At 68.4% G+C, this 14,284-nt stretch overlaps 3 protein-coding genes across 3 annotated transcripts in view; 1 reads left to right on the top strand and 2 right to left on the bottom strand.

The window, feature by feature from the left end:
• Positions 1-8,151, bottom strand: part of FMNL3 (formin like 3) — a 15,175-nt gene extending 7,024 nt beyond the window's left edge. The window contains exons 1-14 of the mRNA XM_015615666.2: positions 7,931-8,151; positions 5,538-5,621; positions 5,373-5,453; positions 5,215-5,291; positions 3,798-3,881; positions 3,309-3,461; positions 1,717-1,825; positions 1,563-1,639; positions 1,391-1,484; positions 890-964; positions 700-810; positions 480-629; positions 267-368; positions 3-188 (exon numbers count right to left, since the gene is read on the bottom strand). Coding sequence (XP_015471152.1) covers positions 3-188; positions 267-368; positions 480-629; positions 700-810; positions 890-964; positions 1,391-1,484; positions 1,563-1,639; positions 1,717-1,825; positions 3,309-3,461; positions 3,798-3,881; positions 5,215-5,291; positions 5,373-5,453; positions 5,538-5,621; positions 7,931-8,077 — 1,530 coding nt within the window. The 5' untranslated portion in view covers positions 8,078-8,151. The remainder of the gene's footprint in view (positions 1-2; positions 189-266; positions 369-479; positions 630-699; positions 811-889; positions 965-1,390; positions 1,485-1,562; positions 1,640-1,716; positions 1,826-3,308; positions 3,462-3,797; positions 3,882-5,214; positions 5,292-5,372; positions 5,454-5,537; positions 5,622-7,930) is intronic.
• Positions 8,152-9,804: 1,653 nt separating this feature from the next.
• On the top strand, positions 9,805-11,912 carry TMBIM6 (transmembrane BAX inhibitor motif containing 6). The gene is made up of 9 exons (XM_015615642.1): positions 9,805-9,928; positions 10,014-10,122; positions 10,218-10,338; positions 10,451-10,499; positions 10,620-10,717; positions 10,818-10,897; positions 10,990-11,090; positions 11,176-11,248; positions 11,352-11,912. Exons 1-9 carry the CDS (start codon positions 9,873-9,875, stop codon positions 11,373-11,375), a joined length of 711 nt encoding a protein of 236 aa, XP_015471128.1. The 5' UTR covers positions 9,805-9,872; the 3' UTR covers positions 11,376-11,912.
• A 127-nt stretch (positions 11,913-12,039) lies between these two features.
• NCKAP5L (NCK associated protein 5 like) overlaps positions 12,040-14,284 on the bottom strand; it is a 5,859-nt gene continuing 3,614 nt past the window's right edge. The window contains exons 9-14 of the mRNA XM_015615664.2: positions 13,831-14,284; positions 13,602-13,755; positions 13,448-13,526; positions 13,078-13,362; positions 12,833-12,972; positions 12,040-12,479 (exon numbers count right to left, since the gene is read on the bottom strand). Of these exons, the coding sequence (XP_015471150.1) occupies positions 12,243-12,479; positions 12,833-12,972; positions 13,078-13,362; positions 13,448-13,526; positions 13,602-13,755; positions 13,831-14,284 (1,349 nt within the window). The 3' untranslated portion in view covers positions 12,040-12,242. The remainder of the gene's footprint in view (positions 12,480-12,832; positions 12,973-13,077; positions 13,363-13,447; positions 13,527-13,601; positions 13,756-13,830) is intronic.

Raw genomic sequence — 14,284 nt, 5'->3', positions numbered from 1 at the left:
GCAGCCTCCACGGGGGGCAGGGCCGGGACCCTCAGGGTGTCCTCCGGGGGCTCGGGCAGGGGCGGTGGTGGCTCGGCGCTGGGGACAGGGGGCGGCTCAGAACCGTAGTGCCGCCGGAAAGCCTCGTCCTTCTCCTTGATCATCCTGCGCAGCGTGTGCACCTGGTGGCTCGTGTGCTCGCAGGTCTCCTGGGGACAGCGAGTGTCAGCCCGGGGGGGTCAGGACCCTTCCCCGCTCCCCACAGCCCCCACAGCCCTCCAGCACACCTTGACCACCTCCAGCTCCTTCTCTCGCTGCAGCAGCTGCTTCTCCAGCTCCGCCACCCGCATCATGTTCTCGTTCTCCAGGTCCAGCAGCTTTTCTGTTAGCTGGGGAGGAGGACACGGCTGTGAGAGCAGCTCAAGGACCCCCCTGGTGTCACCACTGATCTCCCTGGGACTCAGCAAAGAACGTCCCTGCACCTCCCCGTGTTCACATACATGGGACAGGTGCTCCTCCAGCTCCTCCACCTTCTCCAGGGCCACATTCTTGGTCTCGGCATCCTCCAGCAGCCCCCCCACGTCAAAGACATTGTCCAGGTACGCCTGGATCTGCACCTGCAGCTTCTCGCTCTCCGTGTGCCTCGACTTCTGTGGGCACGAAGGCAGCGTCAAGGATGGGACCCCCGGCCCAGTTCCCCTGAGCCTCGACCCCTGGTACCTGCAGGAACTCCTCCAGCCCCAGTTTGGTGAACTCGTACTGGAGATGGACGCGGAAGTTCATGTCCTCCACCGAGTGCACCACGATGTTGATGAACTGCATGCAGGCCACCTGCAGGCAGGGCTGGCGTCACCAGGAGTTCTCCTGCCCCCCAAGGAGCCTCCCCCTTGCCCAGGACAGGGTGTCCCACCATGAAGTCGATGCTGCTGTCCTCATTGCGGAAGTATTCCATCAGCCGCTCAAAGCGGTGCTTCTCCTTGCACACCTGAGCGGGCACAAACGGGGCTAACCTGGTGTGGCCCCCCAGCCACTGACCCCCTCCCCATCTCCTGGAGTCCATTTCCCTAATCCCAGTCTGATCCTGGTGCTCCCAGACCCCACATTCCTCATCTTCCCTGATCCCTCCACCCCCTGCACTCCAGACTCCCCATCCAGCCTGGTCCTGGGGACCCTGGTGGCCCCATCCCAGCCTTCTCTTGGGCTTTCCCTCATCCCAGATTGGTCCTGGGGTCCCCAGTTCCTCCATTCCTGGGGTCCTGCTCCCCAGTCCCAGCCTGATTCTGGTGCCCCCCACTCCCCTCATCTGAGGCGATTCCTGTCTCCCCCTGGTCCAACCCCATCCCAGCCTGGTCCTGTCTCCCCCCATTCCCCCCATCCCAGCCCAGACCTGCCGTTCCCACTCCCCTTGTACCTCCTTGAAGTTGTCGAAGGCCGCGAGGATGATCTCATGGCCGCCCCTCACCAGGCAGACAGCGGCCAGCAGCTCCAGCACCAGCGCCTTCATCCTGGGCACAGCATCAGCATCAGTGCCACCCCCAGCCAGCTCCAGGACCCCTGTTCCACCCTGCCAGACCCTCCCTTACCTCGGGTTCTTGTTGTTGAGGCTCAGGGCGATCTCATTGACAGCGTGTGGGTGAGACATGACCAGGTTGAAGCCGTACTGTGGGGATGAGAAAAACCAGCGTCAGCTGCGGTGGCAGTGGTGACAGTGGTGTCCCCACCGTGGGGTGACAGTACCTGGTAGTTCATGATGGCCCGAAGACACATGATGCAGAGGTGGACGTCATCCTTCTGGCTCACCAGGCGCGAGTTCTTCAGCGCCCTGCGGCTGGGCAGCGTCCCATAGCTGCAGGACAGGGCACGCAGTGAGCGGCACCGTCACCCGCCGGCGCTGCACCGAGGGCTGGGGAACCGATGGACAGCGTGGGGACAGCGTGGGGACAGCGTGGGGACAGCGGGGGACAGCGGGGGACAGCGGGGATTTCGGAGGCAGAGAGAAGCGGTCGGAGGGCGACAGGGACAGAGCCGGCAGGCGCGGAGCGGAGCCGCCGGGCTGGCCCCGGACAGCCGTACTTACCCGGCGGGCGGCGAGGTGGGCACGGAGGGGAGAGAGAGAGAGCACAGCCAGAGAGGGGAACCCCGGCCCTGGAAGCAGAGACGGGGTGCATTACCCCGGGGCGCGGGGCAGAGCCAGAGCGGGGTGACAGGACAGGCGGGACGGCAATGGCGAGACAGCGATGGCAGCGCCGGGGCTGCGCGGCCGGCGGGACGGACACGGCGCGCGAGGCAGAACAGGACACGGCACGGGTGGCACGTGCCACGGCACAGCCACGACAACGGCGAGGCCCAGCCCGAGCTCCAGGCACCGCTTTTGTGCCGTGCAGGTGATGTGAGTGGTGCAGGACAGGGCGGTGAGTGGAGCCGGGCATGACAGCACAAGCCACGGCAGGACAGTGCTTGGCACGGCACACGCCACGGCACACACCGTGGCACACACCATGGCACACGCCACGGCACTCAGGACACACCATGACACACCAGCACACACCCTGGCACACACCGTGACACACACCCTGGCACGCACCGTGACACTCAGCACACACCGTGGCACACACCACAGCACACACCATGACACACACTGTCACACACCATGGCACACACCACAGCACACACCGTGGCACTCAGAACACACCCTGGCACACACCATGGCACACACTGGCACACACCACAGCACACACCATGGTATTCAGCACACACCCTGGCACACACCATGGCACACACCGTGGCACTCAGCACACACCATGGCACACACCACAGCACACACCATGGCACACCAGCACACACCATGACACACACCATGGCACACACTGGCACACATCACAGCACACACCATGGCATTCAGCACACACCCTGGCACACACCATGGCACACACCATGGCACTCAGCACACACTGTGGCACTCAGCACACACCATGACACACACCCTGGCACACACACTGTCACACACCATGGCACTCAGAACACACCGTGGCACACACCATGACAAACCAGCACACACCGTAGCACACACTGTGACACACACCCTGGCACACACCATGGCACACGCCCTGGCACACACCCTGGCACACACCATGGCACACACCGTGACACACACCATGGCACTCAGCACACACCCTGGCACACACCCTGGCACACACCCTGGCACACACCGTGGCACTCAGCACAGCGGGCAGCAAGCAGCAGCGCTGTGGCCGGCCAGAGCCCTGAAGCAGGACGTACTCCCATGGCAGGACGTGCCCCCACAGCGGGACATCCCCCTGGGCACGTACCGTAGGGCGGTCTGGCGGGCAGAGCGGGCCAGGCTGCTGGTGAAGGGGGCGGGCAGGGAGCTGGGGTGCTGCAGATCCTCAATGGACCTGCTCCAGGCACGCAGCTTCTCCAGTGCACCATCCTCGCCGCCTTCCAGGCCCTCAAAATCCAACCTGGTGGGGGGACACGCGCGCAGCAGGAGGCACACGGCTTTGGCGGGGGGCAATGGCTCTGGCGGGGGGCACACGCTTCCAGCACAGATGCAAGCACTGAGGTTGGTGGCAAGTGGGTGCTTGCGGGGTGGGGAGAGGCACGAGGGGAGGAAGGTTCTGAAAATGCCACGTCCCGCAGAACCCCGGTGCAGACAGCTCCCTGCCTTTGGGATGATAAGGGACCGAGCAGTATCAGGCGTCGGCAGCAGGGAGCTGCCGCAGCCACCAGGAACCTCCACACTCCCCAAGGACTCCCTGGGTCCCCCCGCACCCCAGGGACCCCCGGACCCCACTCACATGACGGCACACTGGGCGAAGGACAGGTAGTTCACCAGCACGTCCAGCCCCTTGTTCTCATCATTGAGGAACTCCCGCACCCACCTGCGGCACCAGGAACCCATCAGAGCCCGCAGGAGTCGGGGATCCCCCCCCCAACACAACCTCCTCCACCGTGGAGACCCCTGCCCCGGCACAGGGACGGTGAGGGCAGCCCGGGGGTGCAGCGGTGGTTGCAGCCCCTCCGCAGCCCCTCCGCTATCAGCGGTGCCAGCGCGGGGTTATCTGGGGAGCGCAGGGCAGGGAGGGCTCGCTGTGGCCGGGAAATGGAGGTGGATGCTGGGGCTGCACCCCCAGCCCGACCCTGGGAACTCCGCGGGGAAAGGAGGGGATTCGGGACGCCCCGACCCTTGGGAGGATGTAGGGGTGCACTTGTGAGGTGCTGTGCCCAGGAGCAAGGGGCTGTGGGTGCACGGAGTGGGGTGCGAGGGGTGGGGGATTCACCCAGGAGCATTGGGAGCACCGGGGGTCCCCCGGCCCGCCCACAGCCCTGCGTCAGGGAGCAACGGGGGCCGCGGCCGCCCCTTTCCTGCCGCCGCCAGCCCCTCGCCTCAGCCCGTTTCCTGTCTCCGGCTGCTGCTATTTTGGGTCCGTGGGCAGGGACGAGCGGGGCCGGCGGCGGGGAACAGCCGGCACGTGCACGAACCGCCCCGGGCAGGACCGAACCGCCCCGGGCAGGACCGAACCGCCCCGGGCAGGACCGAACCACCGGGCAGGACGGAACCGCCCCGGGCAGGACCGAGCCACCCCGGGCAGGACCGAACCACCGGGCACGACCGAACCGCCCCGGGCAGGACCGAACCGCCCCGGGCAGGACCGAACCGCCCCGGGCACGACCGAGCCACCCCGGGCAGGACCGAACCGCCCCGGGCAGGACCGAACCGCCCCGGGCACGACCGAGCCACCGGGCAGGACCGAACCACCGGGCACGACCGAGCCACCGGGCACGACCGAGCCACCGGGCACCGGCCGCTGATGCCCCCAACACCCCCGGGACGGTCCCGTCCTGCCCGGCGCTCCGCGCAGCTCCGGGACATCCCGGTGAGGGTCCGGGTATCACCGGCTCCGGGATGGTGCCGACCGAGCCCTCCGGTCGGTCGGGAGGAGCCGGTCAGGATCTGGCCACGCTGCCTCGTTCAGGGCGTCATCGCCGGCCCATCCGCCCGGCATCCGCCCCCGGGACCTGCCCGCGGGCCGGGGCAGGAACCGGCCCAGTTCCTGCAGCGCCTCCGGCTTCCCCTGCAGCTGTGCGGGGCCGGTGACAGGACCCCGCAGTCCCCCCGGGACCCCACGCCCCGTCCGGAACTCTGCACCCCACTCCACGGCCCTGCACCCCCAGCCTGGACCCCACAACCCCTCCCCAGGACCCCACACTCACCCAATGTGGTTTGTCCTCAGGCTGATCTCCAGCTCGCGCAGCACCTTGGTCGACTCCTGCACCCTCCTCCTGAACTTCTGGGGGCAGAGCAAGGCTGAGCTGTGCTCCCCCAGACTCCCCAGACCCCCTAAAGCTCCCCCAAACCCCCCACCCCTCACCTTCCGTGTGACACCCGGCTCCAGGAAGCTGCGCAGCTTCTGGATGTAGGCATGGGGTGGGCTCTTCACCTGGAACCGCTCCTGGCGGGGACAGAAGGGTGTTGGTGACACCGGGACAGCAGCACAGTCCCCTCCCCAGAACCTCATGGACCCCCCAGCCCCCACCTGGTCACAGATGAGGTCCCACTTTTTCTCGTTGTCGTACTGGCGCAGGAGCCGGGCTTTGTCCGGGGGCAGGTTCATGGAGCTCTGGGGACAGAGCGGGGGTGTCACCCTGGGGAACCTGGGGACAGTGTCCCCCAGGGGGCACCCAGACCCACGGTACAGCCTGGGTCACCCCAAAAAGCACCCATAGCACAGCCAGGGCCCCCTCTAAGGGCCATGACATGGCCAGAGTGCCTGGCACCGGGATGCACCAGCAGGCACAGATGTGGCACGGGGACAGCAGCGCCACACGGCAGCCACCAGTGGCACCAAATCTGCCCGTCCCTGATGCATCCTTCCTGTCTGCACCCGCTTCCGTGTGACAAACCACAGCCTCCACTCCTGACCACGGCACGAGGCCAGGCACCGCTGCCAGCTCCCCAGGACACCGGGCACAAGGCACCGCTGCCAGCTCCCCAGGACACCGGGCACAAGGCCTGGCACTGATGCTGGCCAAGGATCACTGGGAAGAGCCATGGGGGACCCCAGGATCCTCAGTGATGGATGTGGCACAGGACAAATGGGGTGCCACAGTGGGCACCAGGGATGCCAGAGGGCCATGGGACTGCCCTGGTGGGCAACGCCACCGCAGGGAGAGATGCCAACCCGGGCTGGTGATGTCACCCTGGTGGGTGATGCCACCCCAGGGTCTCAGTTCCGGGCAGCCCCATTATCAGGAGCCGGCACCACGGCTGCTCCACCCACCCCGTGTCAGCTAAAGTTAGCCCTCCCCTGCTCATCCCGATCCCAGAGACACAGGAAACCGGGACAGAGCCTTGGCGAGGCCGAGCACCCCGGGCAAGGCGTCCCGCGGGACCCGCAGATTCCCACGAGACTCCAAATTCCACGGACCTCCAGCACGGAGCCTCCAAAACTGCCCCCCAAAGGGGCACCATCCCCTCCCCGGAGGGCTGCGGTCATTCCCCCGTGGCCAGCAGTAAAATCCCGGGCGTCCCTGGGAATGGAGGCGGAAAGGACGCACAGAGACCCCGGGTGGGGTCGAGGGGCACCCGCGGGGGGCTTTGAAGCGCGGCCGCCGGTCCCGGCGTTCCCGCCGCTCCGTTTCCTGCCTTTGTGGTGGGATCGCGGCCGCTCCCGGCCGGGCACTTCCTCCGTCGTCGGCCCCACCGGGAGCCCCCACGGCTATCTCGGGGCTGAATCCCACCGGGAAACGGCGGTACCGGAGCTGGGGGGCTCCGGGGCGGATCCTCGCCTCCGGGGGCCGCCGGAGCTCTATCACATGATGGAATATTTTCCACCCCCGGCATCAGCCGGGACGGCACCGGGCGCCGCCGACGGCCGCGGGGATATTTTGGAGGGGGGCCGGTGCCACCGCCCTGGCAAACTGACCCTGCCGGCACCGGTGTCGCACGGCAGGACGTGTCCCCCCCGCCGCAGGCCCCGCGGAGACCGGCGGCCGCATCCGCCCCGCGTGGGATGCGGGACGGGGCAGCGCCGCCGCGGGCGGGAGCCGCTCGTCACTGGCGGGACGCGCCCACGCCGGGGCTGCCGGTGCCGTGCCCCGCGTTGCCCCCGATTTCGGCTTCCAGAGCCCCGTGGGACCACACTCGGCATTTCCTGCCCGGCTGCGGCTTCCGCTGGTGGCGGCTCCCACCGGGATGGCGGGGCCGGTTGCGGGGGGCCGGGGGGCAGCGGTGCCACCCGGCCGTGGTGTCCCCACCCCCAAAAACAAAGCCGGTGCCGCGGAGGGGCCACCGGGACTGCTCGTGAGCGACCCAAGCGCCAGTGGAACGGCTCCGCGGTCTTGGTGGTCCCGGTGGCACTGACGAGCCACGTCCCGGGGCCGAGATGGCACCGGGATGGACACCGCCCCGGCTGTGACAGCGGGCAGGGGACCGCGCGGGACACCCGCGCTCACCGGGAGCCACTGCATCCACCGGGAAACCGGGAACCCCCGCAGCCAGCGGGGAACTCCAGCTCTGCGGTCCCGCGCACCCCCGGAGAAACCAAACTCCAGCGCCGCGCGCTGCCCCGACGGGACTTTCCCGCTTACAAAGTCCCCGGGCCTCAGGGGCCCCCGCGGTGGCACCGGGAGTGGCGTCACCCCCGGGGCTGTCCCGGGTGGGGTGTTCCCCGCGGCCCCTGCCCATCCCCGCGGGCACCGGCGCTCCCCGCCCGCCCCTGGTGGCTCCGGGCGGCGATGCCATCCCGGCGGTGCCCGGTGCCCGCCAACCGGTCCGGGAGGGAGAGCGCATCGGGAGGAGTCCTGGGAAGGGATGAACCGGGGGTGCTCAGCGGGAACACCGACGGAGCGAACGGGCGAGGCGAACCGGGGGGACTACATCGGGAACGGAGGGTGAGCACCGGGAGCGCGCCGGGGGTCGGCCTCTCACCAGCACCAGGGCGAAGCGCTCCTCCAGCTCGCAGGGCTCTGGCATCGGCATCTTGCCCGGGGCGAACAGTCCGGCTCCCCCCGGGCCCGCCGGCATTCCCGGGCTCCGGGGCAGCGCCTCCCCGTCCGCGCTCTCCACGTTCCCCATCCCCGGCCCAGGCACCGGGGGGCGGCGGGGGAGGTTCAGCCCGTCGTGTCCGGCGCTGCCACCGCCTCCCGGTCCCGCCCCGCCGGGTCCCGCCCCGCCCGCCCCGCCGGGTCCTGGTCCCGCCCCGCCGGGTCCCGGTCCCGCCCCGCCGGGTCCCGCCGGGTCCCGCCCCAGCGCTGCGCGGCCGCGGCGGCACCGCCAGGGGGCGCCCAAAGGCCGGCAGCGAGCGGGACGCTCCGATTGGTCGGACGACGCCCACGTTGACCAATCAGCGCCGAGCTCCCGCGCGGGGGCGGGCGCTCACCGTCCAACGGCGGCGCTCGGGCGCGGCCCAGACCGTGACGCCGACCGGAGAACAGCCCCGCCCCCTGCGCTGACGAGAGCCAATGGAATGGGGCAGGGGGCGGGACTACGCGGGGGTTCAGCCAATGAGCGCCGGGGGCGTGGCGCAGAGCTCGCGGCCTGGCACGGACGGCGGACGCGGCGCAGGTGCGGGCGGGGGGCGCGGGCGGGGCCGGCCCGGGGCAGCCCCGGGGGATCCCCGGGGGTCCCAGGGCGGCTGCGGAGCCCGGGCAGTCCCCACGACACCCTCAGAACTCGCCCAGAGCGGCCCGGGGGGCCCCGCCCCCAGCAGGCCCCGGGGCGGGGGGGGGGGCGCGCAGGGGTTCGGGCCCGGCGGTCTCCGCCCGGTTCTAACGGGAGGATCGGGGGGGATCGGGGCGGCGGGGGCGGGAGGAGCGCCGGGGCAGCGCCGTGGGAGGGTGCGGGAAGCAGCGGGTAAAGGTCGCTTGGAGCCGGCCAGGGGCGGCAGCGGCGAAAGCGAAAGCGGCGCTGGGGGCGGGGAGGGCGGCTCGGGGTCCGGGCCCGGGTCCTGCTGCCCGCCCGGGACCGGCACCCCACCGGGCCCTGCCCGATGGAACCGGCTGTCACTAGGCCCGAGGGGTGTCACCCCCGGGGGGGCTGTCACACCCCGGTCACACCCCGGTCACACCCCGGTCACACCCCTGTCACACACCGCCGGGGACTGTCCCCATGGCCGCGCCTCCTCCCTTGCCTTGCCCTCTGACCTGCGGCTACCCGGGGCCTCGTGGCACCAGCCCAGGGGTAGCAGCGGTCCGGTGCCACCCCCTGTCACTGTCCCAGTACTGGGTTGTACCCTGTGCCCCCCTGGCTGTGTTGGTGTTCAGGGTGGGAGCCCCCATCCCGCGCCCCGTCAGGCCCTGCTTGGTCCCCTCCGTCCCTTGGGGACAGGTGGCTCGTGCCACTGGCTGGGCAGGTCGGGCTCTGCCAGGTGCCACAGGGGACAGAGCCGGCCAAGCCGGCTGGACGAGGAGGAGGGCGAGGAAGAGGAGGAGAAGGAGCAGGAGGAGGCCCTGCCGGGAGCCTCCCGCTGCCAGAGCCACCTCTGGGGACGTCATTATGGGCACTAATAGTCACCTGGAACAAAGACATTTCCAGCTGCCGGCAGCGCTCCCACGGCACCGGGAGCTCTTCAGGGGCTCCCCCGGCCTCCCAGCCCTGCTACAGGATCCCTGAGCACCGCCCTGGCCTTGCAACAGCCCTGCAACACCCCAGGGCCCCTGGCCTTGCAACAGCCAGCAGTGCTTGCACCAGCTGGACAAGGAAGGCTCCGGAGCCCTGGCAGCTCCCGGCTCCTGCCACTCTCTCCACAGATCCTGGGGCTCCTGGGGAAAGTTTGGGAGCTTTGGGTGGGCTCCAGATCCTTCCTGACCCCGCTTCCCCTCGCAGCTTGCAGCCCTGTGGAGCGGCCGTGGGCCCATCCCAGCCTGGCACCATGAACGTCTTTGACCGCAGCATCAACTTTGATGCCCTCTTCAAGTTCTCCCACATGTGAGTGACACACAGGCAGGGCAGGGGGTTCAGGGGGCTGTGCCAGCCCTCCCTGCCCCCCTCACCACCCCCTCCTCACCCACAGCTCGGCCTCCACCCAGGAGCACCTGAAGAGGGTCTATGGCAGCTTCGCTCTCTGCATGTTTGTGGCAGCTGCGGGCGCCTACATCAACGTGGTGACCCACCTTTTCCAGGTGAGGGGCCTTTGAAGGGCCGCAGGTGGCACCCCCAGCCCTGCAGCACCCAGGTGAGGCAATGCCCAGCCCTCACCTGTCTCTCCCTCTCTCAGTTTGGGCTCCTGACTGGCCTGGGCGCACTGGGGCTCATGGTTTGGCTCACGGCCACCCCACACAACCGTGAGACCGAGCAGAAGCGGCTGGGGATGCTGGTTGGCTTCGCCTTCCTCACAGGTAGGTGGGCACTGGGACTACCCCCCACATCCCATGGGACCCCAAATCCTGCAGAGGGGCCGGATGAAGCCCCCCAGAACAGCTCTGATGATACCCAGTTCTGTTCTTCCAGGCATCAATCTGGGACCTCTCCTGCAAATGTGCATCTCCATCAACCCCAGGTAGGAGATGCTCCCACAGACCCTGTCCCCACCTCCAGCTGCCACACAGATCCTGTTCCCTCCACTGATGCCCCCCAGGTTCCCCCAAAACCCTCTGACCCCCTTCTCTTCCCCCCCCAGCATCATCCCCACTGCCTTCCTGGGCACTGCCTCCATCTTTGCCTGCTTCTCACTGAGCGCCCTGTACGCCCGGCGCCGCAGCTACCTCTACCTTGGAGGTGAGAGGGGTTTGGGGAGGACTCTGGGGGGCTGGGGACTCCCCGTGGGGGGTGGGGGGCTCCCCACACCTGGCCCTGACTCCCTGCCCTCGCCCTGCAGGTTTCCTGCTCTCTGGCCTCACCCTGATGCTTCTCTCCTCCCTGATTAACGCCTTTGTGAGATCCACCTGGCTCTTCACGGTGAGTCCCCTTCCACCTGCTGAGGATGGACAGACAGACAGGTGACACCAGCAGGGGACTGTCCCCACCTCACGCCTCTCTTCCCCCTGCAGGCCAACCTGTACGTGGCGCTGATGATCATGTGCGGCTTCGTGCTGTTCGACACGCAGCTCATCATTGAGAAGGCGGAGAGCGGGGACAAGGATTACATCTGGTGGGTGCTGGGGACACGGGGGGGTGACACAGGGAGCAGGGCAGCCCCCCCTGAGCATCCATCCATCCCTCCCTCCCTCCCCCAGGCACTGCGTTGATCTCTTCCTCGACTTCGTCAACATCTTCCGGGAGCTGCTGATGATCCTGGGCATGTCTGAGGTGGGTGAGGGTCCCTGGGCAGGGCAGGGGGGCAGAGCTGCCCCGTGGTGTGGGGGAGAGAGGCAGAGAGCCCATGGTGACCGTGGCCACTTTCCTCTTGCAGAACAAGAAGAAGGAGAAGAAGTGAAGCGGCTCTGGGCCGAGGCGGAGCCACCCCTGTGTCCCCATGTCCCCTCCTGTTCCTCTCTGTCATTAAAGGGGCTGTGCTTTGCTGCCGAGGAAGCAGCCAGAAGCTTTCGCACCTCGTGGGTTTTTTCTCTTGTTCAGCTTTTTTTTTTTTTTTTTTTTTGATTAAAAAACAGCCAATTCGTGGATCCTGCTGGAGTTTGGCTCTCCTTGGTTTCCCCTGGCCTGTGGCCCTCGGAGTGGTCACCCATGTGTCCTCTTTCCTTGGAGGTTTGTCCCCAGCCCCACCCGGGGTGTTACCCTTCCCAGGGAGGCCATGAGGCCCCAAAACCAGGCCCCAAAATCAGCCCCCGGGGGGGTTGTTGGGACCCCCCCTCAGCCAAACTCATTGGTGGAGCCTCCCCTTCAGCACCAGTGCCAAGAAATGAACGTGTGCTGGGAGGGGGCCGTGGGGACACGGCATTCCCAGTGCTCCCAGTCCCGCCGTCTCCGCTCTTTGTACACCAGGATGATTCAATAAAATCGCTCAAACTCCAAACTCTCGTCCTCCTCTTTCCATCCCCCGTGTCTGTCCGTCCATCTGCCCCTCCTGTCCGTCCAACCCTCCATCCCCACACCATCCGCCCCTCGCTGGGGCGCGGGGACACAGCGGCTGCACCATCACGTATATAAATAACCCGGGCTGGGGGGGCGGCTTTATTGAGTTAAAAACCCATCAGCGGGGGCTGTACAGGGCCATAGCACCATGGAGAGAGCCGGGAGAGGGAGCGACGGGACACCGGACACTCCCAATCCGGGCAGCACCCTCAGAGCAGGAGCGGGGAGCAGCGGGAGGGGGTGGAAGACGTGGGAGCAGGGCCGGGGCAGCTCAGCCCTGGCTGCCGCAGGAGGAGAGGCTGTCGTAGAGCGAATCGCTGAGGGACTCGGAGTGTTCCAGCCCGGCGGGGCCGTGCCCCCCGTCCCGGGACCGCGCCTCCGTGCTGCCCTCGTCCCCCACGTCTGAGGCGCTGGGGGTCCGGCTGCTGCTGGTGCTCAGGGCAGGGGGCAGCGGTGGGGGCGCCTCCGGGGATGCCCCCCGATGCCCTGCCGGGCTGCACACGGGGGCCTGGGGAGGGACAGCGTGGGCAGGGGGGTTGCCTTTGCTGATGATACCCACATCCATCACTCCCCCGTGGTGGGGAACCTCTGCAGCCCCTCACCAAAACATTAGAGGGGCGCTTTAAATCCTCCCCCCACCGCGGGTCACACGAGGATGTGACAAATGATCAGGGAACTCTGGTCAGTGCTCCCCACACATCCTCTCCCCATGGCTCCCCATGGCTTCTCCATCCCCACAGCATGGGCAGGAGGGTCTGGGGTCCCTCTGCTGGGGTCTTGGGGTCCTGCTCCAGAGTTTCAGTGTCTTTCTGGAGCTTTGGGGTACTCCAGGATGTCGGGGGTCCCATAACGTGCCCCTACCTGCACAGGCCGATGCAGCCCCTCCAGCCCCCCGGCGGGGCACACGAAGGGGTCAGCAGCACCGCAGGCTTTGGCGTTGGGGAAGGTCCAGTTCTTGCTCTGCTGGACACGCCGCGGCTTCCTGGCATCATCCCCGGTGTCTGTGGAACAGCGAGGGGCAGCGCTGACCCGCAGGGCCCCCACGCCCCCCATCTCCCCACCCTAACGAGGGTGGGTGCACACCCGGCACGGGGGGGGACACCCACCTTGGGGGGCAGCGCGGTGGCCGTGTGAGGCGGGGGGCGCCGGGAGGCGGCAGCTCGGGGCGCTGCGGTGTTTTCCGGGCAGCAGCAGCTCCTCGGCGCTGGGAACCTCCCGCTCCAGCGTCCGGGCCTTGCGCGGCACTTTGGTGACAGCGGCCGGCACGGCCCCGGGCAGCGGCTCGGGGCGGCCCCGCGGTTTGGGGGTGCTCTTGGCGGGGACCCCCCCATAGTCAGGGGGAGGGAAGGTCCCGATCCCGCTGTCCAGTGTCCGTGTCAGAGACCCGCACGCTGCGGCACAAGGGGAGGGGTCAGTGGCCTTCAGAATCCTCTCTGGTGCCCCCTCTCCGCCCGAACCTCCCCGTCACCTCCTCACCAGCGAAATGCTGCGACGTCCCCGACTCGGACAAGCTCTCGTCGGACGGCAGCTCATCCCGGAGCCCCACGTCAGGCACCTGCGGGGATGGAGAGGCTGAACGGCTGCGGGGTCCCCTGGGAGCGGAGCCCTGGGGGCTGCAGGGGGTCCCCACCTTGTCCGAGGGCTCCCGCAGGTGTCCCACGATGCCGTTGCGGGGTGGGCGGCAGAGCCGCGGTTCTTTGGCGTCGGGGGGGACCCTCCGGAGGTCACAAAGCTCCCGCTTGTGCTCCAGGCGGGTCTCGTAGGGGACGTCCTTCCCGTCCACCCTGAGGGGGAGGCAACGATCAGGGGGACACCCCACCCTCACCCCCTACCCCGAGGGGACCCAGGTGGGAGCCGACCTGTCCAGAAGCTGCTGCATGAAGGTCTCGGCCGTCACCTCCTGGTACATGACGGGGAGGGGGCCCGGGCCTCTCGGGGGCCCACGGGGACGCCCCTTCTCCAGCGCCAGTCCCTGCAGGAACGCGTGCTCCTCCCGCAGCGCCTTCCGCAGATCCTCCGCCTTCTCCATCAGCTTCGAGATGTTGAGACTCTCGGCTTCCAGCTTGCGGGCGGCCAACTTGACCTCTCGGCGAAGGGGTGCGGGGGTCCCAGCCCACTCTCGCCCGCGCCCGCCGTCCCCGCGGCGGCTCAGAGCCGGCAATTTGCTGCGCCGCAGCCCGAACCAGCTCGCCAGCCCGGCCGCCTTGCCCTTGGCCTCGGCGCCCGGCGCCCGCTCCTGCCCCTGCAGCCGCAGCACGTTCTCCTCGATGCCCTTCATCACCTTCTCCTCGATGGCCGAGTGCCCCGCGGCGC

This window comes from Parus major, unplaced genomic scaffold, assembly GCF_001522545.3.
Source record: "Parus major isolate Abel unplaced genomic scaffold, Parus_major1.1 Scaffold220, whole genome shotgun sequence".
Classification (NCBI taxonomy): domain Eukaryota; kingdom Metazoa; phylum Chordata; class Aves; order Passeriformes; family Paridae; genus Parus; species Parus major.
Note: the sequence above shows the minus strand (reverse complement) of the source record. Positions and strands in the feature narration are given on the sequence as shown.

Excerpts from the sequence above, each read along its gene's own strand:
- TMBIM6 (XM_015615642.1), top strand. The coding sequence starts at position 9,873 with ATGAACGTCTTTGACCGCAGCATCAACTTTGATGCCCTCTTCAAGTTC. Across the intron at positions 10,123-10,217 it reads TGGTGACCCACCTTTTCCAG|TTTGGGCTCCTGACTGGCCT; the intron begins GTGAGGGGCCTT and ends TCCCTCTCTCAG. Across the intron at positions 11,091-11,175 it reads GGGGACAAGGATTACATCTG|GCACTGCGTTGATCTCTTCC; the intron begins GTGGGTGCTGGG and ends TCCCTCCCCCAG.